This window comes from Enhydra lutris, unplaced genomic scaffold, assembly GCF_002288905.1.
Source record: "Enhydra lutris kenyoni isolate GAN:26980312 unplaced genomic scaffold, ASM228890v2 scaffoldscaffold29, whole genome shotgun sequence".
Lineage (NCBI taxonomy): Eukaryota > Metazoa > Chordata > Mammalia > Carnivora > Mustelidae > Enhydra > Enhydra lutris.
In genome coordinates, this window is record NW_019154113.1 from 22222816 (window position 1) to 22250777 (window position 27962).

A 27962-nucleotide genomic window follows, 5' to 3' on the forward strand; every position below is an offset into this window, starting at 1 on the left:
CCACATGCCATGCCACACGCCATCCACACACCATCCACACGCCATCCACATGTCATCCACATGCCGTGTCACACACCATCCACACGTGTGCCACATGCCATGCCACACGCCATCCACACACCATCCACACGCCATCCACGTCATCCACATGCCGTGTCACACACCATCCATACGTGTGCCACATGCCATCCACACACCATCCACACGCTGTGCCACACGCCATCCACACGCCATCCACACACCATCCACACGCCCTCTTCAGCTCATTGTCCCCTCACAGTCCTTGTCCACTTCCCACTTGTGTTGTCCCTTGACTCCTGTCATATTCTAGATGTGAGTCATTTGTCAGACACGTGATTTGCAACTATTTTCTCCCCATTTGGAATTTGTCCTTTTCTCCTCTCGACAGAGTCACCTGTGACTTTGATGCCGTCCAAAGTATTGATATTTCTTCAATAGATGGTCTTTTGGTTGCCAAACCTGAGAACTGTTCGCCAAACCTGTGTCCTGTTTTCTCCTGAAAGTTTAACTTTTCTAGGGTTATTTTTTCTACCTATGATCCATTTTTTTGAGTTAATCTTTCTGCACACAACATGAGGTTTAACTCAAAATCTGCATTTTCGCCTACGGCTCCCAACGGCCCAGCACCTCGGCCAAAAGCGTCACCTTCTTCTGCTGCGTTGCTTCTGCACTTTCCTCAGAATCAGTCGACGGAACCCGTTTGGGTCCATTTCTGGATTCTTCTGTTCCGCTCGTCTATGTGGCTCTCCCTCAGCCAACATCACACACCCACACAACATCTTAAAATGGGGGGATTGACTTCCCCACTTTCTTCTTCTTTGTAAAATCGTCTCAGGCATTCCAGGCCCCTCACGTTTCTGTGTGAATTTTACGGTTACCTTGTCTGTGCTGCAGAAAGTCTTGCTGGAATGTGATAGGGACTGCACGACATCGGCCCACTCCAGGCCGTGCGCCCCACAGCCGCTGCTCTGAGAGTCTAGATCCCCATCTCCGGCCTCTGCTGTGCTAAGTGTACAATCCTTTGCGGATCTTGCGAGACTTGTAATGAACGGATGGTTACCCAAAGCTAACTTTCTAGGCTTATAGGCTTAGAGTTCGTTTTGGGGGACACCCAGACAGCAGGTAAAGCATTATTTCTGGGTGTGTCTGTGCCAGTGTTTCTGGAAAAGAAGAGCACTTGAGTCAGTGGCCCAAGTGAAGGTAATCACACCGACCAGCGGGGGTGGGGCAGCCTCCGGCCCACGGACGGTATAACTAGGACATGAAGGTGGAGGAAGGGTGATTTTGTTCTCTGCCCAGGCCTGGCCCTCTACCTCCTCCTGCCTCAGACACCGATGCTCCTTCCTGGTCCTCGGGCCTTCGGACGCGGAACGGGACTTACACCACCCCCTCCCTGGTTCTCCAAACGAATACACTCTTCCCTCCCCCTCCTCTAGCCAGTGTAAATGGTACCATATTTTCAATTTTGTTCTTCACGTATTTAATGCTATTTTATAGAATTATAATTACTTCTTACAGGTTCATCTTGGATCCTGGAATCTTCACGAACTTACTTTTTGCTTCTAGGATTATTTTTTCTTTATAGGTTCCTTGGGATTTTCTATGCAGACCCACCATGTTGTCTGCAAACAGGTGTGGTTTTCTGTCTTCCATTCCGGTCTATGTGATTTTCACCTCCTTTTCTGGCCTTACTGGGCTCTCTCGAACTTCCAGCACTATGTTGATTTGCTAAGAATTAACATCAGTGCTACACAATCTGTTCCAGAAAATAAGAGAGGACGCTATACGAGACCAATATTATCCCGATAACAAAATCAGACAATTACATGTCAGAACAGGAAAACGACAGGTCAGTCTCCTTCATGAGTGTAGACGCAAAAATCCTTAATAAAATATTAACAGCTAGGGACCAGAAGTGTACAAAGAGAATTACACACCAGGACCAAATGGGGTTCCCCAGGGACATAGGTTGGATCAATACGTGAAAGTCCATCATCTGTATTAGCAACCTACCACGTTAGTAACGCACCCTAGTAACAGACTAGGAGAAAAATCACATTTTATTATCAACCCACATGGAAAACTATTTGAAGACGTTCTAGCACTTTGGCACTGCATGACAAAATCCCTCTGAAAACCAGGAATAAAGAGGAACTTCCTCAACCTAATAAAGAACATCCGTGTAAACAACAAAACCCACGGCTAACATTAGACTCCAACGGTGAAAGCCTGACTGCTTCCCCCGAGTTCAGGAACATGGCGAGAACAGCTATTATTGAAGCTAGTGTACATTTGGGAATATGTTTTCCCGTTATGTAATCCCTGGGCTGGACCACTAGGAGAATCCAGAGGCAATCAGGAGAGTCAAAAAAGGGAGTGGGTCCCCGAGACGGTGGACATGCGCCCCCTCCCCACCCCACTTCTAGCCCGTGAGCCCTCAAAGATGACACGACAGAAATCCTGGGTCTGTCTGAGGGAAAGGCTGCCACCCCGGGAGCACTAGGCCTCTCTCCCAGGTGGGCTGTGGGAACATGCCTCCCTCCCGGAGTTGTACCCCGCCCAGCGTGAGGCCAGGGCAGCTGCACGGGGCTGACTCCGTAGGGTCTCTGGGAAACCACCCAAGGAAGCTCAGGGTTCCCCACTCCCCCAAAGCAAAGCAGAGAGGGGTAAGCCAGACCAGTGTCTCCTGCCCATGGTGGCATGGAGCTGCTGGGAGAAAGGAAGATCTGAAAATCCCAGGTACTGGGGATCATGGTGCAAACCCAACAAACAGCATCTCACTGTCGATGACCTCCCACCCTCGAGGTCCCCCACCGCCCAGCACTCACGCACAGCCCTGAAAAAAAGGGAAGTGGGACTCCACGAACTGAAAAGGCCGAAGCACCTTGGCGTCCTGTCTGCCTCCCATCAGAATCAGGCTCAAACTACAAACGAAGTTTAGTTCCAGGAAAACACCTGCTTACCCATGAGCGCAGGCGGCCTGAGCGCCAGACAGGTGTGCGCACGGGAATGCCGGTCTGCCGTCACCTCTTGGCAACCTGGTGGAGGACGACCAAGAAGGAAACCTAGAAAGCTCGATTTTGAGATGTCAGATTCCTCCGATCCACTTATGGGACCCTGGGAACGGAGGAAGGACGAGGAAGAGGGAAGGGTAAACCCTTGGGCTGAAGGAAAGCTGTGACAATGGGAAGACACATTGCAGGCATCACAAGAACCCAGTGGCCCACAAAGCTGGGACGACAGTGTTGGCCGTGCAAGGGAGCACAAGGCTCCCCTCCTCCTGCCCTTACACACTCAGCACCCAGAAATGTGGGGTCCAGTCCTTCCCTTAAAACAGAAAGTCCATGCTTGCGGTTAAAAGGCCGTGCTCCAGAACTCTTATCCGCAAAGATCATGAGGATTCAGAGGGTTGGAAGAAGCAGAAACCAATGCTTCTTGCCTCCTGTCTGGACCTGTGACAGACTGAGTATGTGGTTAAGGACCGTCGGGCCCCGGGAGCTGGCCAATGTCCCCTCACCCCAGCAAATTAGAACCCCCTGGCAGATTCGACCTTCTTCCTCGACAGAGAGCAGCTGGCAGCCGGGGACCAAGCTCCATTTGTTTCCACCCAGCTCTGGGTTCTGCCCTCAGCTTCCTGCACACCCAGGCCCCTCACACAAGGCCTCGTATCTGTCATCAGACGCTAGACGGGGCAGCCCACTGCCGGCTCTGAAGTCCTTCCCCAGGAGCTGACGGCCTTTATCCCACCATATGCCACACCGACCAGGCGGGGGGCAGGGACACAGCCGGGCAGCCACCGGCACCTGGCACCAGACCCTGAGCACACACCGAAGTTGCTGTGCATGGACACGTGAGCCGTTCTGAGTTTGTCCCCCTTCCCGGACTCCGCTGGGCTCAGCAGGGAGAAGGGGCTCCTAGATGGGACTAGACTTCGGCGCTTGCTGTCTCCAGATCGAGCCGCACACGGCAAACCCAGAAGGCAGAGACTTTCTGCACACTTGCTTTCAGCTCTGCTAACGATGGTTCTTCTGGAGGCTAGTGCCAGAAAATCTAACTGGTCTAGAGGGAAAAAAAGGGAGGGGGGAGTTTGCTGGCTAATTTAACTGAAGAACAGATTCGGCTCCAGCTGGATGCATGTGGTTAAAAAACACCATCCAAACCCAGTCTCTTCCCTTCCATCCACCATCCCTGCTTTTCTCACGTGGGCTTCAGTCTCACTCATGGTGGCAAGACAGCTGCCGCTGCACCGGGGCTTACATCACATGGTCTCAGCCTTCCGGGCACCTGGCTCGGGTCACATGACTGTCCCTGGTCCACTCACAAAGGCCAGAGGGATGAAGCCTTCTGATTGGTCAGGCCTGGAGCTGGGGGTGAAGTCCCTCTTCCTCCAAAACAGGTGGACCGAGACGTGGGGAAGTGTTGCTGCTGCTGCTGTTACCAGAGGAGGAGATGTGGGGGGGGAGGGAGGGGAAGACGTCCCTTCGTCCATTCCGTTGGCCTTTGCTCGGCACGAGGATGAAGCCTGGACCTGGAGCCCTGTCCGGTCAGTCCGCTAAAGCCCAGCAGTGAACGCTGCCTGCTCTGGACGCGTCCCCGGAACAGTGGCCGGGATGAGGAGCCCTGCGTCCCCACGTGCAACCAGGGTGAGCTTTGCCAGTGACTGCCCCCCCCCCCCGTGAGTGGCCAGTGAAGACCCGGCTGCCTGCCTCCCCACCGCATCAGCACCAGAGCAAGGCCAGAGAGGCTGAGGACCCGCGGGCTGGACCAAGGGCGGCGTCGGAGGGACAGGGTGCCCAGCACCCGTTTGAGCCCCTCAGAGGCTTCACCCCTGAGCCCTGGCCCCTTCAGCTCTGGCCAGGGACGCATCACCACTGTGGGACTCCAAAAGGGTGGCCTTCCTTGGGCTCCCCACTCACCCCAGACCTCGGAGCCTGAGCTCCCCGTGCAGGCGTGCTCTCACTGGAGGCCGGCACGCGCAGCGGCTGCTGGACCACCTGCCCCTGCTCCCCCACACCCTCCCCCCACCGCCTTTCCCCACCTGCCTCTGCGTCCCCAAAGCTGGCCTTAGGGACCTCACTGGCGGGCTCCCAGCCCTCGGCCTCCTGCCTGGGTTTACCCAATAGGAAGTAAAGCCGCAGATCCAGAGGGAGGGAGAAATGGGGTGTTGATTGCCCGGTTCTCACTCTGCCCCATCCCAGGGGCTGTATGTGTCCCTGTACGGAAGGCTGCAGCTCCTGCCCCACGGCCCTGTCTCTGGCTCCAGCCCCGGCCCCTTCCTGCCAGTGTGGGAACAGCGTCCCACTGCTACTGGGCCCAGGACGCCGCCCCACCCCTTGTGGCTTCCCCGCACCCCGACCCCGCTGTGTAAATGGCCTCTTACTGACCTCTCCCCTACCTGGAACGGGCCATCTGCTTCCCCCCAGCATCCTGTCCGAGGGGCCGGAGGCTGATGAGGCCAGGCGGCACCCTGAGCCTCAGAGAGACTCTGAGGACGTCCCTGGAGGAGCAGGGAGCAGCCCACGGCCCCTGGAGGTGGGGAGGCAGGCACGGTCAGGGCCACGCGGGAAGTCGGGCAGGGAACCGCTCAGGGCCAGCGTTTGACTGAATGGGAAGCAGCTCAACGTCCAGCCCTCACCAGAACCCGCGTGCTGGCTCCGTGACCTTGGACTTCCAGCCTCCGGAACCACGAGGAGTGAGTGTTTGCTGTAGGTGAGCAGCACCCAGTTGCTGTAAGACCAGCCTGAAGCCAGGAGAGCCTCCCTGGGCTGTTGCACGAGCGCGAACCGAGCCGCTCCGGAACCAGAGCCGCCGTCTTCAGGATTCACTTGTTCCGGAGTCGGTCTACGCCAGCCAAGACCCTGCAGCGGACCTGGGGGGTCGCGCAGCCATCTGGGCTCCTTCCCGACGTGCTCGAGGAGCCGGGCCAAGTGTAAGGCTCTGGAGGGCGCAGGCATGCTGAGAAGTTATTTACTAAGCCACTGCCCGCTGCGGGCACCTCAATCATGAGAAAATATTCCTTCATTGATTTTCCTTTCTGACTGAAAAGAGCAAATCAGCCTGATGAGAATAGATTCATCTGAAAATCCCTCTGAATCTACTTTCTTCAAAGCCTCTCTCATTTCAGCCTCCACGAGAAGCCCGCCCCCGGAAAATCAATACCGGGCCTGGGAACGCTTCCTCACCTAGCGACTCAGGAAGCCCTCTCCCCCAGAACGTTCTGGAACTCTCTGTAACCGTGCCACGGGCGGGGGGCGGGGTGAGCTCTGGTAACAGCCGAAGGTCTGCCTTCTCTTGTAAACACCAGCGATTTTGACTGTGAGTGTCTCAGAAGTCTGCACGTGTCCCTGTCCATTCTGTTCACTGTAGTAACTTTTTGTTACGAAAAGTAAAAAAAAAAAATAAGGATGAGGGAAAAAAGAAAAATATTGAGTTAAAATGAGATGCAGAACACATATGCCTACTCCCCTCCCACTCCCCTAAAATGACTCAAAAGATCAGATTAGCTGGGCCTGATTCCAGGGAAGGGGTGGTAAATCTTTGACTTATTTTTCATATTCTTGCCTGTTTATAAGTCAATTCTAGCTGTATAAATGTAACAAAATTTGATCTAGAGAGGTGGAGCAGCGAGAAAGAAAGACCCCAGAGACCTGAATTCTGCTTCTGGCTGGCCGTGACCCTCCTGGGTGACTCTGAGCATGGCACTTTCCGACGGAAAGATGAGGAGGTTGGACTGACTTCTTCCCGTTTCCTAGCAGCTCTGCATCTGTTAGGGTCCAGGAAGCAGAGAGAACATTCAAATTGGATCATTTGAGAGAGACGTATCATAAAGGGACTATTTCCAAGTGCCTGGGCTGGGAGTACGGAAGTCACCAGTCCTGAGGAGCAAGGGAGGGCGTCCGGCCACTGGGACCTAGAGACCCAGCCGGGTAGTGGGGAGGCGACAGCCACCTCACTCCCTCTCCCTCCAGGGAAATGTGTCTCTAGGGCCAAACGCAGCCAGAAGCCCTTGATGGAGCTGGGACCAGGGACGGCTACATCTGCCCTCAGCCCGCACCCCAGGGCATGGAGCTGGCAGAGAGGGTCTGGGACATGCCCAGCTCAGACTCGTACACAGGTGGCTGGGCTGTCGTCCTCTGTGCTCTGCTCGGGGAGGACGGACGGTAGGTCACTCGCTGTCAACCCTATACTTGGCTCGCTCACCCCTGAATCTTTCCCCTCCGAATTCTCGATGGGCCAGGAAGCCCAATACCCAAGTGCACTAGAAGGTGAAGGGCGGTGCCCGTGCGCATGCCCGTGTTGGGATGGGGATGGGAGGTGCGGCACGGGCCACTGGCTGTACTTCGGGCCACTCAGAGGCCCTTTATGCTTGCTGCTGCTGAAGTTTAGTGAGTCCCCAGGGGACTGGACTGCACGGGGACACTGCAAACACTGGCTTCCTCAGCCCTGGTGCTCATGACCGCAGGTCGCAGCTTCCGTGCACGGCTGCCAGCTCCCCGAACACAGACTGGAATTAGGGATTCGCCCCCGGGGTATACGATCAAGTGAACCGACCTGATAGACATCATCAAACTGAGTGCGCGCCCTCTTTCCCGGGACCCATGTTACAGTCACAAGACTGACTACACGCAGGACCCGAGAAAAGCAGTGATGCGTTTCAAATGTAGGAAGAGTACAAACCATGTATAATTATATATTATACTTAATATATTTAAATATGTTATGTATTTTATACAGTATATATATTATGTATAATAGGTAGAAAAAATATATTTTATATATGTAACTATATAGCAATGCCATTGAATCTGGAAAAAATCTGCGCTTAAAGGAAAGGGCATAGTCTTAAGTACTAAACAGAAGTAGTAAAAATGAATAAATTAAGCATTCAAGAAGTTGACGGAAACAACAAACAGATCGAAAGAAAACGGGAGAAAGAGTTTAGTAAAGACACAGGTGTGTGCGTTAACGAACTACAAAAATAGAGTTAATAAATAAATTTAAAGCCTTCACAACAAGAATAATGAAAGTAAAACCTTTGCAAAGAAAGACAGATCATTTAAAACAGAAAATCAGCCCCTAAGGAAGGGAAAACACAGATGGAGATAAATCAGAAAACTTGGTTAAGTCAGTGTTCAGTCTATACAACAAATTGGAAAATGTAAACAAATGATCTTGGAAATTATAAGTCACCAGGATTGACTCAAGAAGAGATAAACAAACAAGATAAAACAACGATAATGTAAAAAAAAGACCCAGGGTTAGATGGGAGTTATCTACTGGGTAATGTATCCAACTGTCCAACTGGCAAGCCCAACACATAAATTAAAATTTTAAAAACAGGAAGAATTACGGATAGTAATGGCTTACAAAATACATACAGGAATGGTAATAGTTTTCTTATAAACTAGTCATGTCCAGCTTTTTAAAAATAGAAAATGATCATATTTTTATTAGAAACAACAAAATGTAATACCCAGAAATAAATTAAACAGGAAATGTATAAGACAAATGTAAAGAAATGTATATAATTCTATCAGAAAAATTTAAAGGACAAAATTTGGAGTAAGGGATTCTTTTCTTGAATAAGAAGATAAAATGTCATAAAGTATTAATTATTCCTAAATTAATAAATATTTTCAATGTCATTCCAGTAAAAATCTCAATGAGACTTTTCTGGAACTTGATGAAATTAGTAATGAATTAGCCTCTTGCAGTCAGATGTAATTGACATGTAATGAATTAATCTGAAGAATGAATGCAAGTGATATTTAGGAACACTTACAGATGTAAAGCCCTGGGAGTGGTCCTGTTCTACCAGATCTCAAAGTGGTTATTAAAGCAGTAAGAAATAAAACCAGGTGTCACTGGTATAAGACAGACAGACAGACAAAACAGGACAAAAATAGCATCTGAAATTGTCCCAAATATAGTTAAGTACACAGTGAGGGTACAACTTCACATCAGTGGTGGAATTTGGATTATGCAAACGAGTGCTTTGGGGACAACTTACCAGACATTTGGGAAATTAGGAAAAATTAACAAGGAACCAGATCCCAGCCTCACTCTCAAAATTAAACTCCAGGGTGCCTGGGTGGCTCAGTGGGTTAAAGCCTCTGCCTCCACTCGGGTCATGGTCTCAGGGTCCTGGGATCAAGCCCCACATCGGGCTCTCTGCTCGGCGGGGAGCCTGTTTCCCTCTCTGCCTGCCTCTCTGCCTACTTGTGATCTCTTTCTCTGTCAAATAAATAAATAAAATCTTTTAAAAAAATAAACTCCAAAGTAAAATTATGTGTGGAAAAATGAAATATAAAAACCAAGAAATTTTCTCTTTTAAGATTTTATTTATTTATTTGACAGACAGATCACAAGTAGGCAGAGAGGCAGGCGGGGGGGGGGAAGCATGCTCCCCGCTGAGCAGAGAGCCAGATGCGGGGCTCGATCCCAGGACCCTGAGATCATGACCGGAGCCGAAGGCAAAGTCTCAACCCACTGAACCATCCAGTCGCCCCAAAACCAAGAAATTTTCTTGAAGGAGCTGGGACACGGTTGGCGGGAGGGTGCAGGGAGCGTTCAAAGTCAGAAGCCATAAGGAAAAAGATTTGTCTACAATTTAAACCGTGATTAAAGGCAAGCAACAGACTGTGGAAATCATCTGCAACATGCACAGTGGCGATGGCAAGTACCCCTCGTGTATGGAGCACAGTGACAATTCTACAAGAAAAATATTAACACGTCTGAAGAGAGGCATTAACAAGAAACTCACGAAAGAAGGAATGCAAATGATCATAAACATTTAAAAAGTGTCTAACCTCCAAGCAATCAAAGAAGTACAACTTAATACAAGAAGGGGATATCATTTTGCCCTTTCCAAATGGGGAATTCTCAAGAGGCAGAGACTGTGGAGATCCAGGAGGGACAGGTGGCTGAAGTGGGCAGCTCGTGCCCCCACGACAGCCATGCACGGAGTAAAAGACCTCTCTGGAACTCCGGTATCCCACGTACCCATGTTTCACACACACAGTCCTTAACCTAGAAACGCCCCTTTCAGGAATTCGGCCCGAGGGAGGGAAGTGCGCACACGAAGACATTAAGCACAGTGTTATTCCCGAAAACCGTTGTGACTCGGAAACAGCCGAAATGCCCAACCATGAGAAAGCGACTCCTCAAATTCGCGGTCATACCAAGACATGGCCCCACACACCGCGAAGTGAAGGGGCCAGGGGGGTATTTCAAATAGCCTGTGATGCAAGAAGCCCGTTGGGTAAACAGATGAGCATTGAATTAGGGTTAGCACTGAACTAGATCAGACAGCAAAAAATAGAGGGGGAGAGAGAGAGGAGCTACGCTTTTATTTTCTAGATTATGTTAATTTTTACAAAGACCCTTATTCCACTTACCCTCAGAATAATACGGCTGTTTTCACTGGCTGGGAGGTCACAGTGCAAAGCCCTAGCGTCTGCCCAAGGAGGCGGGGCGGGCGGTGGCTGACGGAGCCGGCCCAGAAACCTCCGTTTCCAAAAACGCTTCTGACTCCACACTCTTAATTCTTCATTTTTTTAGGTGGCGAGAAGGTTATATATATTTTTAATATAGTGTCCAAAGAGCAAATTTCCCTGTGATACCTGCCACCCCACAGCACACACAGGCTTCCCGTATCCACAGTGCATGGCTGAGCAGCTCCCGCACACACGGCGTGTCCCCACCAGGACTCAGCAGGACTTGCTATTTCTAAGGTGATCAAACCCACCAAAATACTCCTTAATTCTCCTCCTTGTCTCCTTATCTACAGACACCTGTTCCCCAAACTCAGGGGAAGACGTTCTTCCTCCTGCGGGAAAGGCACCTTGTGCTGGCCTGCGTTCCACACAGCGGAGACTGTGTTCTGTTCCTCACTGGGGCCCCGGTGGCCTGGCCCAAGGCCTAGCACAGACGAGAGGCCCAATGAACCCTGGGGGGACAGCTGTGTGTGAATGAATGAAGGAATGAATGAATGAACACATCCCATCTCCTGCCACCTCCCCAGCGCTCTAAATCCCACAAAGCCCATCCGTGGGGGCGCAAGGCCACATCACAGGCGTTTATGCCAAAGCGCCCTCAGATCCCGCCAGCAAGGAGAATCTGCTCCGGACCAACCAGACCCCCAGTGATACGCGGGTATAGACAGAGTCGCGGGTTCTGTGACACGCTCCGCGTTCCCCAACTTTGCTGCACATGAAAATGGACAACCCACTCCAGCACTGCTGTGGGTGCTTCTCAGACGTCCCCGGGGGGGGGGGGGGGTCCCAAGGTGCAGTCCAGGTTCAAAAGGCAGGTACCATCACGAGTTTCTCCGTCACAGCAGCTGCCACAGCCTGGCCTGGCTGCCGCACACTGGAGAGGTCCTGCAGCCCATCCACCCCCGAAACCCAAGGACCACCCACTCAGCTGTACACATACCTTGGGGACACGATGCCCAGCTCAAAACCAACCTGTGCCCCTTCGGGGCAAGCCCCAACCCCCACGCGCCTCCTTTCCCCACCTGCACAGTGGAGCTGCTGGGCTGGGGCCAGCTAGCCTCCTGGGGGCCTAGGCAAGAGAGCCCCTGCCCCAAAGCGTTCTCTGCCTCTGTATCGGTCTGCCTAATAAAAGCGTTCCCTCGAAGAACCTCACTCTTGGAAACTGCTTCCATAAGGAGGGCAAAAGAGAAGGAAAGGTGGTCGCAGTGTAGGGTCCCCCTGGGGACAACGCCGGCTGAATGTAGAGGCTTAGCCATCTCACCACTTTGTTTTCATTATTCGTGAAAAACAATCAGCCTCGCTGGTTCTTTGCACTGAGGTCCTCCCCACCCCGCCCGGAGCCTGGGCACCGAGAGGACAGGCTAAGGTTAACACCGTTTCTCCCCAGCGCGCTCCCCGGGGAGGAACGCAGGCCCACGCCACTGCGCCCCGGACGGGGACCGCTCCGAGCCCTCCCCCACCGCGGGGTGTCTTCTCTTCGAGGATTCCGCGGGTCTACCCAGGACTACGTGATTCCCTTCCCTTGCGCCACACCAGGGTGTGTGTGTGTGAGTGTGTACGCGCGCGCGCGTGTGAGCCTGTGTGTGAGTGTGCGCGCGCGCGCGCCGGGGGAGGGAGCCTGCGGCTTCGCCGCTGAAACATGGTGTCGTTCCTTCCTTCCTCTCCGGGGCCGCGCGGCCGCCCTTCGCCGCTGCTGACCGGCTGGGCCAGGCCGGGCGCCACGCGAGGTCCCAGCGAGGCCGCTGCCCTCTGCGGCAGCCGGCGGTGCGCGCTCCCCGCTCCGGCGCCCAGGCTCGCCCGGAGGCCCGCGCGCCCTCCCGGTGCAGCATGCGGGCGCTGTGACGTTCTCGGATAAATGCCGCGCAACTGTGTAGGCGAATAGGAGCTAAAAATAAGAACGGAAAATCTATCATTAAGGTATCATTGCGCCAGAGCAGCTATTTGAAGGCTCCCGTGGTCCCTGGCGCCTGCGTTTGAAGCCCGCCTTTAGGCTTCGGGGGTATTTGCAGAAAACTCCCGGCAGCGGCTCGCCAGCCAGACCTCAGGGTGCAGGGGGTGGCGCGGGTAATTATGGCAACACTCAAAATAAAATAGAATGAAATAAAATAAGCGCTCACCTAACCCCTCCCCCATCTCACCCCCGGTGCGTCCTCGGGTCGCTGGGGAAGCCGCGGGGAGTGCGGCTGGACGCTGAAATGAATGTGACCCGGCGATTACGCAAAGAATAGGACCGAAAGCTGTTTCGGATCCATTTCGTCAACCGCCCTCCTCGGATTAGAAAAATAAAGTACAGGGAGGCCGCCTTTGGGAGAGAAAATGACAACCGGGACTTCACCCCCGGTCTACGGTGCGCCACGGTGGGGCGCAAAGACGCAAAGTCCCAGGGTGGCAAGCCTCCGGGGTGCCCCGGGGTTGAACGAACATTGATCTGATTTAGTTTTTAACACCCGAAGGGGAACAGCGGACACCGGGGTGGAGGGGCAGGACTCGTGGGTGTGCGTGTGCGCGTGTGTGCGTCCGGGGCGGGGGGAGGGGGCGCCAAGGTGCAGCCTGCGCGCCGCTCTGCGCCGCGGCGGGCTGCGTGCGTGTCTCTGTCCGCGCTGCTGAAACCGGCTCTTCGAGGGATCGGCGTCACATGACTCCGCCTGCCCCTCGCCCGCGCGCAGCTCGCCAGTCCCTCAGTTTGCCCCGCGCCGGGGGAGGGTCGGCCGGCATCTCCTGAGCCCCGGGGCGCTGAGGAGCGGAGAAGAGGTTCCGGCGGGGAATGGTACATCTCGCTTCCAGAAGCCCCGGCTCCGCGCCAGATCCCGGAGTGTAGATATTTGGGGGGAGGGGAGAGCGACCAGGAGCGAGCGAGCGAGCGCCAGAGAGAGGCAGCGCGCCGCGCGCACGGAAGGGGGGCTGCCGGTGCCGCGCGGAGAAGATGTAAGCGCGTGGGGTCTAGCTGGCCTCCGAGCACCATGCAGAAGGGGATCCGGCTGAACGATGGCCACGTCGCGTCCCTGGGACTGCTGGCGCGCAAGGACGGCACGCGCAAAGGCTACCTGAGCAAGCGGAGTTCGGACAACACAAAATGGCAAACCAAGTGGTTCGCGCTGCTGCAGAACCTGCTCTTTTACTTCGAGAGCGACTCGAGCTCGCGGCCCTCCGGGCTCTACCTGCTGGAGGGCTGCGTCTGCGACCGCGCGCCCTCCCCCAAGCCTGCGCTTTCGGCCAAGGAGCCGCTGGAGAAACAGGTGAGGCCAGCGCCGCGTCTGACCTCCCAGCTCCCCGGCCGCGGCCCTAAGCACCCCGGGCCCTCCGCCGGCAGATGCTGCCCGAACTTTGGTGCCTCCACTCTTGGCTCCCTCGGCGCGAGAGGAGGCTAGGCTCAAGCGGGCGGGTGACCCCGCCATGGGCAGAGGGGGCAGGGACTGCGGGCAGGAAGTAGGCGCCGGCTGCAGCTGCCCTTCACCGGGCGAGCTCCGTGGGAGGCAGGGACGCAGGGGCCGAGACGCGGAGGTGCTGAGAGCGACCGGGTGCGGGAAGAAAAGGGGCTCCGGGAGACCAGACATGGGCTGGGAATGTGGACACACATCCAGCCAAACATGGTGCCTCCCACCCCGCGACCCTCTCGGCCTCAGACAGCCTTGATCGCCTGCCCCCGGCCGGGGCAGGGGAGACGGAGGCGTCGGAGCGCCGGGCCCCCTGCCCCGCCGCCGCCGCCGCCGCCGCCGCGGGGAGCGAAGGAGAGGCTGCGCTAGGGCCGCTGGGGTCGGCGGGGTGCGGTGGAGCAGCGACGGTCTCCCGGCGGGGCCCAGTCCCCAGCACCAGACCGAAGCGTTCCAAGGACCCCTCTGGCGCGTGGAGGCCAGGGCCCGGGGCTGCTGCGGAGGCCCCGGGACAGACGGGCGCTGCTCTCCTCCCCCTCCCCCTGCACCGCCGCTGCCGCCGCCGCCCGCCGCAGTCGCGGCCAACGCGCTGCCCTCGCGTTTCTGGAGCTGCAGGGCTCACGGGCGGGCCTGGATCTGCCCCGGGGGGCCAGGCGGGGTGGGGGGGCGCCTCTGGCGTGGAGGGAAGGAGGAGCGCCCGAGAGGGAGAGCGATGTTTAAGCTTGATGCACTCAGCAAAGGCATCTGGTCAGTCTCCATGCCGCCAGGAAAGGAAAGTCAAAGATAGTAGGTCCTAAAATGTCGTGGCTGGAAGGGACCTGAGGGGGGGGGGGGGGGCTGCAACTAGCTGGTTATTGTCTGAAGAAGGACGCTGAGACCCACAGAGATGGTACTGCCCAATGTCATACCAGGCGGCTGCTTCGGATTTCCAAAAGACAGCTGAGATCTCAAAGCCCCTGCTGCGTGGAGACTGGTGGGGTTGGAATTGGCCGGACTGGAAGCCCCGCTTGAAGTTGGCCACCTTGTTGTCAAGACCGGCCTGAGCCCAGCCTTTGCAGTCCACCTTTGCCTTTCCTGCCCTTGTCTGGTGGGTGCTGGGGGATGATTTCTGGGGACTAGCATATTTGGGGGTGGATCTCTGGGGACGCTAGGACACAGGGCAGGGAGAGGCTCCCAGCCGGCAAAGCCGAGCAAAGAGCAGGCAGGTCCTTCGGCTCAACGGGGAGGAGGACTGACCTGAGAGAGCCAGACCCCGGCCAGGCCAGAGTTCTGCTTCCAGCCCTTGACAAACTGCCCTCGCCAGCCTTCCAGAACCTCGCCGACCTTTGCCAGCCTAAGTCCACCTGCACCTCCCGGTGGCCCCAGCCCCAGCCCTCCTGGAGCCCCTCCACCTTCAGTCCCCAGCTCTAGAGCCCAGAGCTGAGTGCCCAGGGAAGGCAGGGAGAGAGGGAGGCAGGAAGCCGGGTTGCCGCGGGGCTCACAGCACCTGTTCTCAGCCCTTCGGAAACCAGAGCCGGGCCTGAGACTCCATCTCGGCCCCGCGACCGCCGGGCTCTCTCTGTGACCTTAGCAAACACCCTCAACTTCTCTGAGCCTCTGTGTTGTCATCTACAGAATGGGGATAAAAACACCTACTGCCCCAAGATTTCCAGAGCACAGTTAGGTAACGTACGTGAAAGTGTGCTCAGGACGCACTTGAGCTGGGTCTCAGGAAGCCGTAGCTGATCTGAAGAGCTGGGAACAGAGGCCACACGGAGAGCGTTTCAGCTGAAGGGAAGCTCGGGGAGACCCTACAGCCCATCCTCCCCAGTACGCAGACAGACAGACAGAAGGCCAGAGAGGGGAAGTTTGCTGCCTGTGAGCAAAGTAAGTCAGGAGCAGCCTCAGACCCAGAATTCACCCAGTGTCTAAGAATTCCTGAAAAGGGGATCCTACACTCATTTCAAATCAGTCCTGGCCCGAGTATAAAACCACACCAGCAGCAGATTTTGGAAGGGACAGGACTGCAGAGCCCACTGGTGGTATGCACACGTTCTCCCCACCGTCTCCCCAGAACGGCCGGGGAGCCCCAGAGGAGAGCAGGACGGGGCGGAGAGGAGCAGGTGACGGCCAGGCGCCGCCTGGCTCATGCGCCGATTTCGTGCGAGACATCTGCTCTGTCTCGTGCCCTGACATAGACCTTCCTTCCGTTTGAGTCCAGAGCCAGGGTCTGGCTAATGTGGAGAAGTACGTCCTGCTTCCTCGGCCCACGGGCGTCTATAAGAAACTGTAACGTTTCCATTCTGTATCTTAGAGGAAAACTGGTCATCCCAGCGGCTGCCCGATATGTCTCATGGGGTTGGGTGCCCCTGGCAGCCAGGCGGCCCCGGCGTTAGAGCCTTCCAGTCCCTGGGTCTGCCCTGCGTCTGAGCCCACAGGAAGCCTCAACTGCAGACCCGCTGGCCATGTGCCCTTGCTAGGAGGCCTCGAAGATGCCGGCAGGTGGGCTGCACAGGCCCGGATCTGGTGAAGACCTGCTTGGAACCGGACGTCGTTTTGTCCAGGTCTAAGTGGGCAGCTTCCAGGTGGAAAGGCCAGGGCCAGGAAACTCCGTCCAGCGGCAGGAGCGTGTCAGGGACCGAGCACACAGTAGGTGTGCAGAGTGTGCTTGTAGAGCTGAACTGGGAGCATCAGATGTTCATTCCTCCCTTGGCGTGCTGAGGGCTGACAGGGCACCAGCCCGGGACCCTGAGCCCCAGGCATGTGTTCACATGGCGTCCTGATGCCCTCTCTCTGTGGGGCCTCTGTGTGAGTCTGACGGCACCTGGCACAGCCCCCTTCCTGGAGCCCTGAGCTGGGATCCAACGTCTCACGCAGGCAGACTGACCCAGCCCGCTCCCGTGCCCACTGGCCGCTCCAGGGCACCTGGGCCCTGCTGGCTCCGGGCTGACTTCCTGTCGGGCTTACAGAAGAGAAAACCTTCTCGGGCCGCCTCGGGCGGTGGCTGATGTGAGACTCCTTCCCTCTCAGTCCGCAGCCACCCCGCCTTCATCACAAAGCCCTCCCATTGCTCCAGCACAGTCCACCCCTCAGCCAATCAGAGAAACGCAAACCTGAACGGAGGGGGATGAGGTTTTGCTGAAACAGCAGCCCTCCTGACCAGAGCCTGACCAGAGCCCGACTAGAGCCCGGGGACTGCTGCGCTTGTACCTCCCAGAGAGGCTCCGCCTTCCCGACGGGGCCCCCGCAGCAGTGAGGCCCCCAGGATTAACCGTTCCCTCCCCCAAACGTTTCTAGAGCTGAAAGGAGGTTGAAGAGACTCAGTAATCATACCTTAATTGGGACAAGGAAATACCAGGTCACCGCCGGTCTGCTTGGTGATGGTGCTGGGACGGTGGTTCCGGACCGCGCAGGCGCGAGGCCACGCTGAGATCTCACTGCCTTTTTCTGTGCGGCGAACATCGGGCTCTGGGGACCCGGGCTCTGCTAGGTCCTGTGGCTGCGGGGGGAAAGAAAATGATGTCTTCAGAGAGCTGCCAGGGGCTGGGTGGGGAGCCCTCCCCAGGTGTGCCCCTGCAGCTATGGCCAGGTGCTGGGGAGTCTCCCTCCCCGCCCCTGCCTGGGATCCCCGCGGGGCTTGCCCAACACTCTCACAGGGTCCCACCTCCTGCACTCCCGTGCCCCTCTGTACAGCCCCCACTCAAGGGACCTTCCTCTGGCAGGCACACATCCAATCACCACAGCAAGCCTCTCAGAGCGACCATGGCTCCCATTGCCTTCAGGGAAAGATGGGATCTGTCTGGGGGACCCCCAGGAGCCAGCATTCTGCCCTTCCGTGAGCCCTGACCCATCTTCCCATCCTGCTTTTCCTCACCCTACACAGGCCTCTTTTTCCCTACCCCGGGCCTTAGCACCTGCTCCCTCTCCCTGGAAGGACCTCCCACCCCGAGCATGTCAGTGACCTCGTCCTCCCCACCCCCAAGGTCCCAGCCTTGGCCTCCCGCCCATGGACCCCAGGCTTTTTTTCCTCCACACTGTGGTCACAGTCTGCGATGACCATGAATTTCCAGGTGCAGGAGAGCAGTGGGGGGCGCCAGCTGAGGTGGAGATATGGGGCAGTTATAGCTGATAGTTGATGAGAGGGGTCGGAGCCACGACTGGGCAAAGGAACCGGGTCTTTACGGCACAGACTCCGGTATCACCGCAGGACCCGCCATCTGGCTGGGCAGGAGGGACTCCCACACCCCTAGACCCATAAATATGGAGGAACAAAAAATGCAGTTTACCAAGCACCTACTGTGTGCCAAGCACCTGCTATGGGCCGGGCACCAGAGTGCCTGCTCTGCGTGAGCACTCCCCTCAGTCCTCCCAGCAGCCCTGGGAGCTTGTCCCTGCTCACCCATTTTCGAGACAGCAACACTGAGGCTCAGTGCTGTCAGGTGACTTGCTCGAAGCTCCAGAGCGTGTGGGGACCAGCGGGCAGGTGACTGCAGAACCTGAGCCCTCCTGCACCGACCGCTGGGCAGTTTGCGTTGGCCGTCCCCCGCCAAGAAAACAGAGCATCACAGCACCTCGATCCGTCGCTGCCGCTCCAGCGACTTGTGTGAAGGAGCTCTGGTTTCTGCTTGGGTCGGAGCCTGGCAAGTCCGATCCCATGAGCGTAAAGGGAAGACCTAAAATACAGGCATCTGCACCCCACAGTCCAGTTTCCCTGAGATCCAGGGGCCGGTGCCTGTGTGCACGTGGCCGGGAACAGGACTCAGCCCCCGGCGTGTGTGCAGGAGCGCTGGTGACGTCTGCACCCGAGGGCGCCGGACTGCTGCCTGCGCCCAGAGGCCTCTGTGAGGGCGCCTGTCGTGCCCTTGAACACCCCCACTGCCCACCCCCTCCCACGGGGGAGCTCACAGCCCTTCATATGCGAAGCCCACTTGCCAGGAGGTGAGTTGCCTGCCTCTAGCAGCAAGGGTTTCCAGCCACACGGACGGGCTTTGGACCCCGGCCCCTCTTAGGTGGGGAAGGTCGTCAGGCTCCCCAAGCCTCAGGTGGCCCGTCTGTGAGGGTGTAACAGAGCCTCCCCGCATCCCTGTTCTGCGGGCTGCGAACCCCTTGCCCCACACAGTGGGGCTCGTCCCAAAGGGAGGCCCTTCCGGCCCCGGCTTTCCCGTCTGTGCCCGGACTCCTGCTCGGAGGAGCCGTGGCGTGGGTCCCGGGGGCCCTTGGCGGGTTCGGAGCTAGCCGACACCAGGCCCTGGCCCTGGACGCTAGGATGGGGTGGGTACTCCTACCTCTGTTTCGGCGGGCTTTGGAAACGTGGAAGAAGTCTTGGCCCCGGGGTGCCTCTCTCGTCACTGGCGGCCACACCAGCCCCCAAATCTCTCAGGCCCACTCGCCGGTGTCCTCTCTCCCTGTGGCTGCAGCGCAGGTGGCCGTCACCCCTCAACGGGACTCAGGGGGTGACCCCTCGCCTTGCGCTTGTCAGGATGGGCTGTGTTAAGCGGCAGCGACAACCAGGACCAGCGTTAACACGGCGAGCGTGTTTCTTGTTCGTGTTCGAAGAGCTGTGCGGGGGGCGTGGGGATCGCTGGGGAGTCGTCCTGACACCAGCCTCCGCGGTCACCCCAGCTGAGGGGAGGGGTGAGCGCAGCTCCCCGGTGGCCCTGAGGCTCCCCCAGAAGTGGCCCACTCTGGCCACAGTCCAGTGGACAAGGCACGTCACGTGGCTGCGTGCAGATGCCAGGGGCGAGCATCAACCGTCTGATGCCCGGCTGCAGAGCCCAGGGGTCCCGCCGTCTCCCTCCGTCCGCTGTGTCCTGCAGCCACATGGCTGTGTGCAGGGAAACCTGTGTTAGCAGCACGCCCACCCGCCCAGCTCGTACACACACAGAGCAGCGGGGACACAGCAAGGGGCTCCTGTGTGGCTGTGTGGGAGCCACGTGTGCCCACACGGGAAGGGGCAGGTCCAAGCCAGGCCTCCCGTTTCCTTGTGCTCAGTGACTCTGTCATCCCTGGCCGGTGTCGGGACCAGCCGTCGGCCACCCGGTTTCCCCCAAAGCAGCGAGGACAAGTCCATCGAGGAGACAGCCTGGCTGGGAACAGACTGACCGCCCCGGGCGGCCCGCGCCACTGCCAAGGAAAGTCCAGGGTCCGAGGAAGTCCAGCAAGCGCAGCCCCACCAGCCCCGAGGGCATCTCGGAAGCTCCACCAGAGGGACACGCAGGATGGGGTACGGGAGCTGCGGGGGCCCCTGAAGCCTGTGGCCCAGCTGCAGGGCCCGGCCTTCCCCCGGAGCGGCGTCCCAGCAGGTGTGTGACGGAAGCCAAAGGGCACCCGGGGCTGGCCTGGAGCTCGCTCCGCATTCAGCAAGCATCTCGAGCGGTGAGGCCGGGTCGGAAGAGGTTCCCACAGGAGCAGCCACGCGGGACCTCTGTGGCCGTGGACCCACGGGCTGGAGTAACTTACCCGAGACAGAGCACTTTCGTGAACCGTGAGCCGTCACGTTGTCTGTTTCAAACAACTGGTGCGGCAGACGCTACCCTCCCACTTTGTGAAGGAGAGAGCAGACGCTCAGGGGAGACGTCTCGAAGACCCCGAGGCCAGGTAATAAGTGACCCATGTGAACCGAGGTCAGCGGTCTCCAAACTGAGGGGCGCCAGGTGAACTCCCCAGAACACAGGTTTTGTGGAATGTGGGTCGATCTTCCAGAAGCTGAAAACAGAAGGACTCCATGGCAGAAAAAGCCCCAGGAAGGTTCCTGCATTGCAGGAATGCTCAGAGCCTCCAGGTCTCCCTGAAGAGTCAGGATGGCAGGAAGCCAGGCTCCGCCCCCCCCGGCGCCCCCAGCTCCATGGCCTGAGCCTGAGAAGCAAAGTGTCACCTGCTTCGTGGTTTTGCTGCCGCCAATTAATAAACCAGGCCCTGTTCCGCGGTGACAAATGTGTCCAGTCACCCATCCACCAAGGCACAGTGCCAAGCTCCGGGGGCATTTCTCGGTTGGAGATCACTGGGTGGAAAGGAAGGAGCTCGCTCAGAGCAGCTTTGGCAACGGGGAGGACCCCCTCGGGACACCTGCAGCGGGAATTAAGGGAACACGTGCCGAAACCGTGTGCCCGGCCTCCACGGCCAGGACCAGGAACCAGCTCGCTGCCCACCCCCCTAGTCCGAAGGTCCCCCGTCCCCGCCTCTCTCTAAGCCACATCTGCACCCTTCTCTGTCTTCTTTCTTGGTCTTGGCCTCCACCACACACAGCTCATGGCTCATGACTGTCCGTGTCACAGCTCCAAACACCCGGGGACCTGGGGCATGACCCGGGGCACATGCCCACCGCTGCTGGGGCTGCTCTCCGGGAGAAGTGCTTCTGCCGCGGGCACCGCTGGAGCATCAGAACCCGCTGGGGGGCTCTTAAAAATCCCGGTGCCCAAAACCCATGCCCCACCCCATCCCTCGGCCCCCGCGTTCTGCTCTCAGGGGTCTGAGGAGGGACACAAGCACCGCAGCCCGGACTGAGCCTGTCGAGCTCCTGGGAAAGAGCACAGAAGGTCATCACAGAGCAAGCTGATCATGGCTTTGCCCGGGAAGGGGCGGGGCCATGGGAACACGTGGCTGCGTGCCTAGCAGCGCAGGGGGAGCACGAAGGAGGTGAGTTAAGCTCTGGCTAGGAGGGGTGCCCAGCCTTCCTGGAGGCCCTGTCTTGGTCACTGAGCCATGAGGGGGCCGGTGTCCAGCTCCGTGGGGACACGGGCCAGAGTCATGCAGAAGTCACTCAGGCAGAGAGCGAAAGCGGGAAGAACATCACTTTCCATGACCAATACCAGCTGTTTGCTCCTGGTCCTGGTACCACCCCAGGGGCAGTGTGTGGTCCTGCCTGTGAGCCCGGTGCTCACAGGTCTCCTTTCTGGATCTGTCCCCCGTAACCTGCTGGGGGCAGGTGAAGGTCGACATGAGCGGTTCTCAGGCTTGGCTGCCCCTCCGAGTCCCCAGGAGATGCGTGGGTGCACCCAGACCAATTCCATGAGAATGTGGGGTCCAGCCGTGGGGGAGACCCACGGGGACAGGGACACAGCGACCAGTGCTCTGTGGGAGCGGTCTGGCCTGGCCGCCTCGTGTGCTCCCGGACCTGTCACAGGACTCCTGAGGGGGCCTCAAGTCAAGGCACACAGCCCCAACCTCATGCGGGGGTAGGCACTGCTCTGTGCCGGGTGTCCGTTGCGCCTCGGGGTCGATCCACGAGCCTTGCTCCCATACCAAAGTCAGGTGTGGTCCACCAGTGGATTCTGCGGCTGCTGCTGCCATCCTGGGTCATTCCAGCAGCTCAGGGGGCCTCTTGGGATTCAGACAGAAACGGACTCCCAGAGGCAGCCCCAGATCTGTTTCTGAGTTTATCCTGCATCCCTGATGTATCCTGTAGGATGTGAGTCCTGATCCTGCCCAGGACCCTGGGGGGCCACAGGTATGGCTCTATGTTACCCCAGAGAGTTCCCAGGGGTCCCCATGGTGAATTCCGGAATCGTGCTGCTCTTCTGCCCAGGGAGCCATCCTGCATGACTATGTGGTCATGTAGTCGTGTTAAGTGTGACTCACGTCCTGTCCTGCGGTCCTGCCGAGGCCCCGTGTTGTTCTGGTCCTGCGGACCCTGAGAAGCCTCGAGGGCATCCTCCTTGGTCGGGCATGATTCTGGGCGCACCCGAGATGTGGTCCCCCTGTTATCACGTGACCCCAGGTCATCCACTGTCCAGTCTGCAGCCCTGGCAGGGCCGTCGCTTCCCTCTGCACAACCTGATCATTCTGGGGAGGCCTGGAGGTGGCTCAGCTTTTGAGGTGACCTGGGGCCTGTCTGACACCGTCTGAGGCTGTGGGACCATCTTGAGCTCTGGTGGGACCCGGAGTCACTGTTCCATCTGATGCTGGCTGTGGGTTTCTCATATATGACCTTTATTAGCTGGAGGTATGGTCCCTGTAACCCTCCTTTCTTAAGAGTTTTGTCATAAATGGATGTTGAATTTTGTGGAGGGCTTTTCTGCATCCATGGAGATGGTCATCTGATTTTTACCCTCATTCTGTTGACATGACATATGACATTGATGGGCCTGTGGGTGTTGAACCGTCCTTGCACCCCTGGAACAGATCCCACTCGATCACAGCATATGATCCTTTCAACGTGTTCTTGATTTAGTTCGCTAATATTTTGTCGAGGACTTTTGTATGTAGGTTCATAGGGACATTGGCCTGAAATTTTCTCTTTTTGTGTGTGGTGTCCTTGTTTGGTTTGGGTATCAGGGTAATGCTGGCCTGGGAAATTGAGTTGAAGCATTCACTCCTCTTCAGTGTTTTGCTCAGAGTTTGAGATGGACCGGTGTGAAATCTCTCCGCGTCCGGGAGCACCCACCAGGGAAGCGGGCTGGCCCTGGACATTTTGTGTCGGGAAGGTTTGATTACTGAATCAATATCCTTACTGTGACTGGCCCGTTCAGATTTTCTATTTCTTCATGATTCAGTCTTGGAAGACTGCATGTTTCTCGGCATTTATCCAGCGTTTCTAAGTCCTCCTATTTGCTGGCTTATAATTGTGCACTGTGGTCTCTCGTGATCGCTTGTACTTCTTTGGTACCAGTTGTGACTTCTGCTCTCTCATTCCTAGTTTTCTTGATTTGAGCCTTCTCTCTTTTTTCTTACTGAGTCTAGTTAATGGTTTATCAATTTTATTTATCTTTTCAAACAACCATTTTCATTGATTTTTTTTCTGTTGCCTTTTTAGTCTGAATTTCCACTTATTTCTGCCCTGACCTTTACTGTCTCCTTCCTTCCGCAGATGTCGGGCTGTGCTCATTGCTCTTTTTCTAGTTCTTTAGGTGCAAAGTTTCATTGTTTGCTTGAGTTTGTCTTGTTTCTTGTCTCATTACGAATTTCCCTCCTGGGACTGCTTTTGCTGCACCCTACAGACTTTGACATGTTGTATCTTCACTTTCATTCATCTCAGGGGTTTTCGTCCTCTTGGATTTCCTTGTGGATCCATTTGTTCAGCAGTGTTTCATCTCGATGTATTTGTGATTTTTTTCTCCAGTTTTCTTTTGCAGTTGATTCCCAGCTTCACACCATTGTGGGGTCTGGAAAGACGCTCAGTATGCGTTCAGTCTTCTTAAATTCATTGAGACTTGCCTCGTGGCCTCACATATGTTCTCCCCTGGAGGATGTTCCATGCACACTTGACAAGAATGTGTTTTCTGCTGGTTTGGGGCGGAATGTTCTGTGCAGAGCTGTCAAGTGCATTTGGTCTAACGTGTCCTTTAAGGCCACTGTTTCCTTGTTGGTTTTCTGTCTGGACACACTGCCTGCCGATGCAGGTGGGGTGCTAGTGTCCCCTGAGTTCTTGTATTGCTACAGGTTTCTCTTTCTAGGTCTTTAGTATTTGCTTTATATGTCTCAGTGCACTTCTGTTGAGGACATAAATATTTACAAACCTTCCTGCTGGATGAACCCCTTTGTCTTCAGTAACGCCCACCTGTGTCTGCTATTGTGGACTTTATTTTGAAGACTTCAGTCTGACGTAAGTGCAGCTACACCAGCTTTCTCTGGGTTTCCACCTGCACGAAGCATCTCTTCCCATCCCTTCACTTTCAGTCCACGTGTTCTTAGGTCTGTGTGTCCTGACCTCTTGCAGGCAGCGTACAGACGGGTCTTGTTTTCTGCGTGAATCCATTCAGCCACTCTTTGTCTTCTGGTTGGAGAATCTAGTCCGTTTACACTTAAAGGACTTATAGATAGCTGCGTACTTATTGCCATTTTCTTCAGTGTTTTCCAGATGTTTTGTATTTCCTCTGCTTCTTTTCTTGCTCTCTTCCCTTGTCATCGATGCCTTTCTTTAGTGTTATGTTTAGATTTCTATCTCACTTACACTTGTGTATCAGCTACAGGTTTGGATTTGTGGTTACCGTGTGGCTCACACGCATCAGCCTACAGGCGCACCTCACGGCTGTTGGGGGTTCGGTCCTAGATCCCTACAATAGAGCGAATATCACAACAAGGCAAGTCAAATAAATGTTTTGGTTTCCCACGCATATTAAAGTCATATTTGCCCTATGGTGTTGTCTATTCAGTGTGTGATAGCATGATGTATACAAAAGCAGTGTACCTTCCAGATACTAAAAATACGTTATTGCTAAAAAATGCTAACCACCATCTGAACCTGCAGCAAATCAGAATTGCTGATCACAGATCACCGTAACAAGTATAACAATAGTGAAAAGCTTGAAATATTGCAGGAATTACCAAAAGGTGACACAGAGACACAGGATGAGCAAATGCTGTTGGAAAAATGGTTGATGTGGGGTTGTCACAAACCTTTACTTTGGAAAAATGCAATAGCTGTGAAGTGCAGTAAAGCAAAGCACAATAAAATGAGGTGTGTCTCTGTGTGTGTTTCTGTCTGTGTGTGTGTCTATGTGTGTCTATGTCTGTGTGTGTGTCTGTGTGTGTCTGTGTGTCTGTGTCTGTGTGTCTCTGTGTCTGTGTGTGTGTCTGTGTCTGTCTGTGTGTGTCTGTGTGTGTGTCTGTGTGTGTGTGTGTCTGTGTCTGTCTGTGTGTGTCTGTGTGTCTGTGTCTGTGTGTGTCTGTGTGTGTGTCTGTGTGTGTGCCCTAATCTGTTTGAAGTCGATAGCAAGTTAAGTTTGAACACATTTTGAAACTTTGCATTTCTTCTTGCTCTCTCCACATCTTACGCTTTGATGTCACATTTTACATCTTTTTATTTTGTGTATCCCTTAACTAATTGTTATAGTCATAGTCATTTTTATTGCTTCTACCTTTAACTTTCCAGCTGGCTTTATGAGGGATGAACCCCCTGCCTTTACAACATGTTTACCTTCACTAGTGAGATTCATGCTGTCATTTGTGCTCTTTTTTTTTTAAGATTTTATTTACTTATTTGACAGAGATCACAAGCAGGCAGAGAGGCAGGCAGAAAGGGAGGAGGAAGCAGGCTCCCCGCTGAGCAGAGAGCCCGATGCGGGGCTCGATCCCAGGACCCTGAGATCATGACCTGAGCCAAAGACAGAGGCTTAACCTACTGAGCCACCCAGGCGCCCCTCATTTGTGCTCTTGTTCCCAGTTAATGCCCTTTCTTTTCCGATTCAGGAAGTCCCTTTAGTGGCTCTCATAGTCCTGCTCCATGGCGGTGAACTCCCTTAGCTCCTGCTTGCCTGGAAAACTTTCTCTCCCCCTCCGTTCTGAACAATGACCCTCCCAGGTAGAGTAGTCTTGGTTGGAGGTTTGTTTCCCTTCAACACTTGAATATATCCTGCTGCTCCCTCTGGCCTGTGTAGTTTCTGCTGAAAATTCTTCTGGTAGTTTTATGGGGATCCCTTGTACCTAAGGAGTTGTTTTCTCTGGATGCCTTGAAGGTCCTCCTTATCTTTAACTTTTGATGTTTCTATTATGATGTGTCATGGTGTGGGTCTCCTTGGGTTCGTGTTATTTGGGACTCTCTAGGCTTCCCAGGCCTGGGTGTGTGTTTCCTTCCCCAGGTCAGGGCCATTCTCAGCCATTATTTGTTTAAATACATTTTCTGTGGCTTTCTGGGGGACAGAAGTTTTCTTCTCTTTCTGGCACCTTTATTATGCAAACATTGTTTCCCTTTATGTTTTTCCATAGGCCTCTTGAGCGGTCTTTGGTTTTTTAAATTCTTTATTCTTTTCACTGCTCTGTTTTAGAGTGTGCTCCCCCGCCCTGTCTTCAGCTGACCGACCCTTTCTTCCACTTCGTCGGCTCTGCTGTTGAAGCCCTTTATGCACTTGTTTTTTCCAGTTCAGTTTTGTATTCTTCACTCTGTGACTTCTGTTTGTACCTTCTCGTGTTTTCTCTCTGTCCATCTGTTCTTCTCCTGAGATCAGTGAGCTGCTCTGTGACCTTGACTTTGAACTCTTTATCAGGTAAATTACCTGTCTTGGTTTCATGAAGGTATTTTTCTAGAGTTTTATCTTGTTCTTTCATTGGGAGCATAATCCTCTGTTTCCTTATTTTGCTTGGCTGTGTTGGCGTCCATGTATCAGGTGAAACAGCTCTCTCCCCTCATCCTAACGCAGTGGCCACAGGAAGCCTGGGAGTGGCTTTCAGTATGCTGTCTGGGCAGCACCCCGGGAAGGTAGCCTGTCATGAACTGTCTCTCCAATTGCTTCAGTCCTGTGGGACCCAGAACCACAAGTCCCTGACCACCAGAGCCAGATGTCCAAGGGATGTCCCTTGTGTGGACTGTGCACAGCCAGCAGGGGCTGGGCCAGAGGATGCCCAGATCCTCCTGGAGGCTGTCGGGAGAGACGAGGAACCATCCCGAGCCTATCCAGAGCCCCGGGAAAAGACACAGAGCACACACTCTCTTCCTGGCTGGGTCTCTCCCTCCCAGTGGGCAGGTGGAGAGGTGGGTAGGTGGATGGACAGGCAGGGGGACGGAGCCATGGATGGACACACTGATTGTGCAGGTGCAGAGAGAGAGAGAGCATGGAACTCAGGAAGACCAAGAGCCCGGTGTGTCCACCCACTACCCACTTCACGGAGGAGGGGCCTGAGCATCCCAGAGGAAGGGCCCCAACTGCCCCGGGCTGCACTGTGGTCAGACTCCACATCCAGTGCCCTTTCTCTGACCAGGAGGCCACTTGCCCCTCTTCACTCTGGGTCCCCTGGCCCATTGCTGTGAAAAGAACCCCGGGTGACTGGGGAGCCCAGGCACAGCCCCTGCGGGGCCCACCTCACCTCTCCAACCACAGCCCCTCCGTGAGAGGGCAGTCACCCACGGTACAGGTGCCTGCACCCCCATGGAACACTGGGCCGCACCTACAGGGGACTGGCCGCCTTCCTGTGCCTGCCCTGCCAGCGGCTGTCTGGGTCTGTCTGCACGTGGGCCTGAGGGCCCAACGTTTTCCTTCCATCTTTCTCAGTTCAAACTGTCTTTTCCTTAGAGTCTTCCAGGAGCCTGGAATTCACTCTTTCTCTCTGCATGTGGGGACTTCATTCTTTCCCAGCAGATTTTACTTTCTCTCTCTGTTTCTGTGTCTCTGCCACTCTCCTCTGTCTGTGTCTCTGTCTCCTTCTGTCTCATCTCTCTGTCTCT

At 55.6% G+C, this 27962-nt stretch overlaps 1 protein-coding gene across 3 annotated transcripts in view; it reads left to right on the top strand.

Annotated features, from left to right (window-relative positions):
- The first annotated feature begins 13390 nt into the window (after window positions 1-13390).
- Window positions 13391-27962, top strand: part of LOC111152646 (Ras protein specific guanine nucleotide releasing factor 1) — an 88668-nt gene continuing 74096 nt past the window's right edge. For 2 of the 3 annotated variants that reach the window (XM_022511186.1, XM_022511187.1), the window contains exon 1: window positions 13391-13753. In XM_022511186.1, the coding sequence (XP_022366894.1) occupies window positions 13478-13753 (276 nt within the window). In that variant the 5' untranslated portion in view covers window positions 13391-13477. The remainder of the gene's footprint in view (window positions 13754-27962) is intronic. The other variant, XM_022511188.1, reaches the window with a different exon arrangement.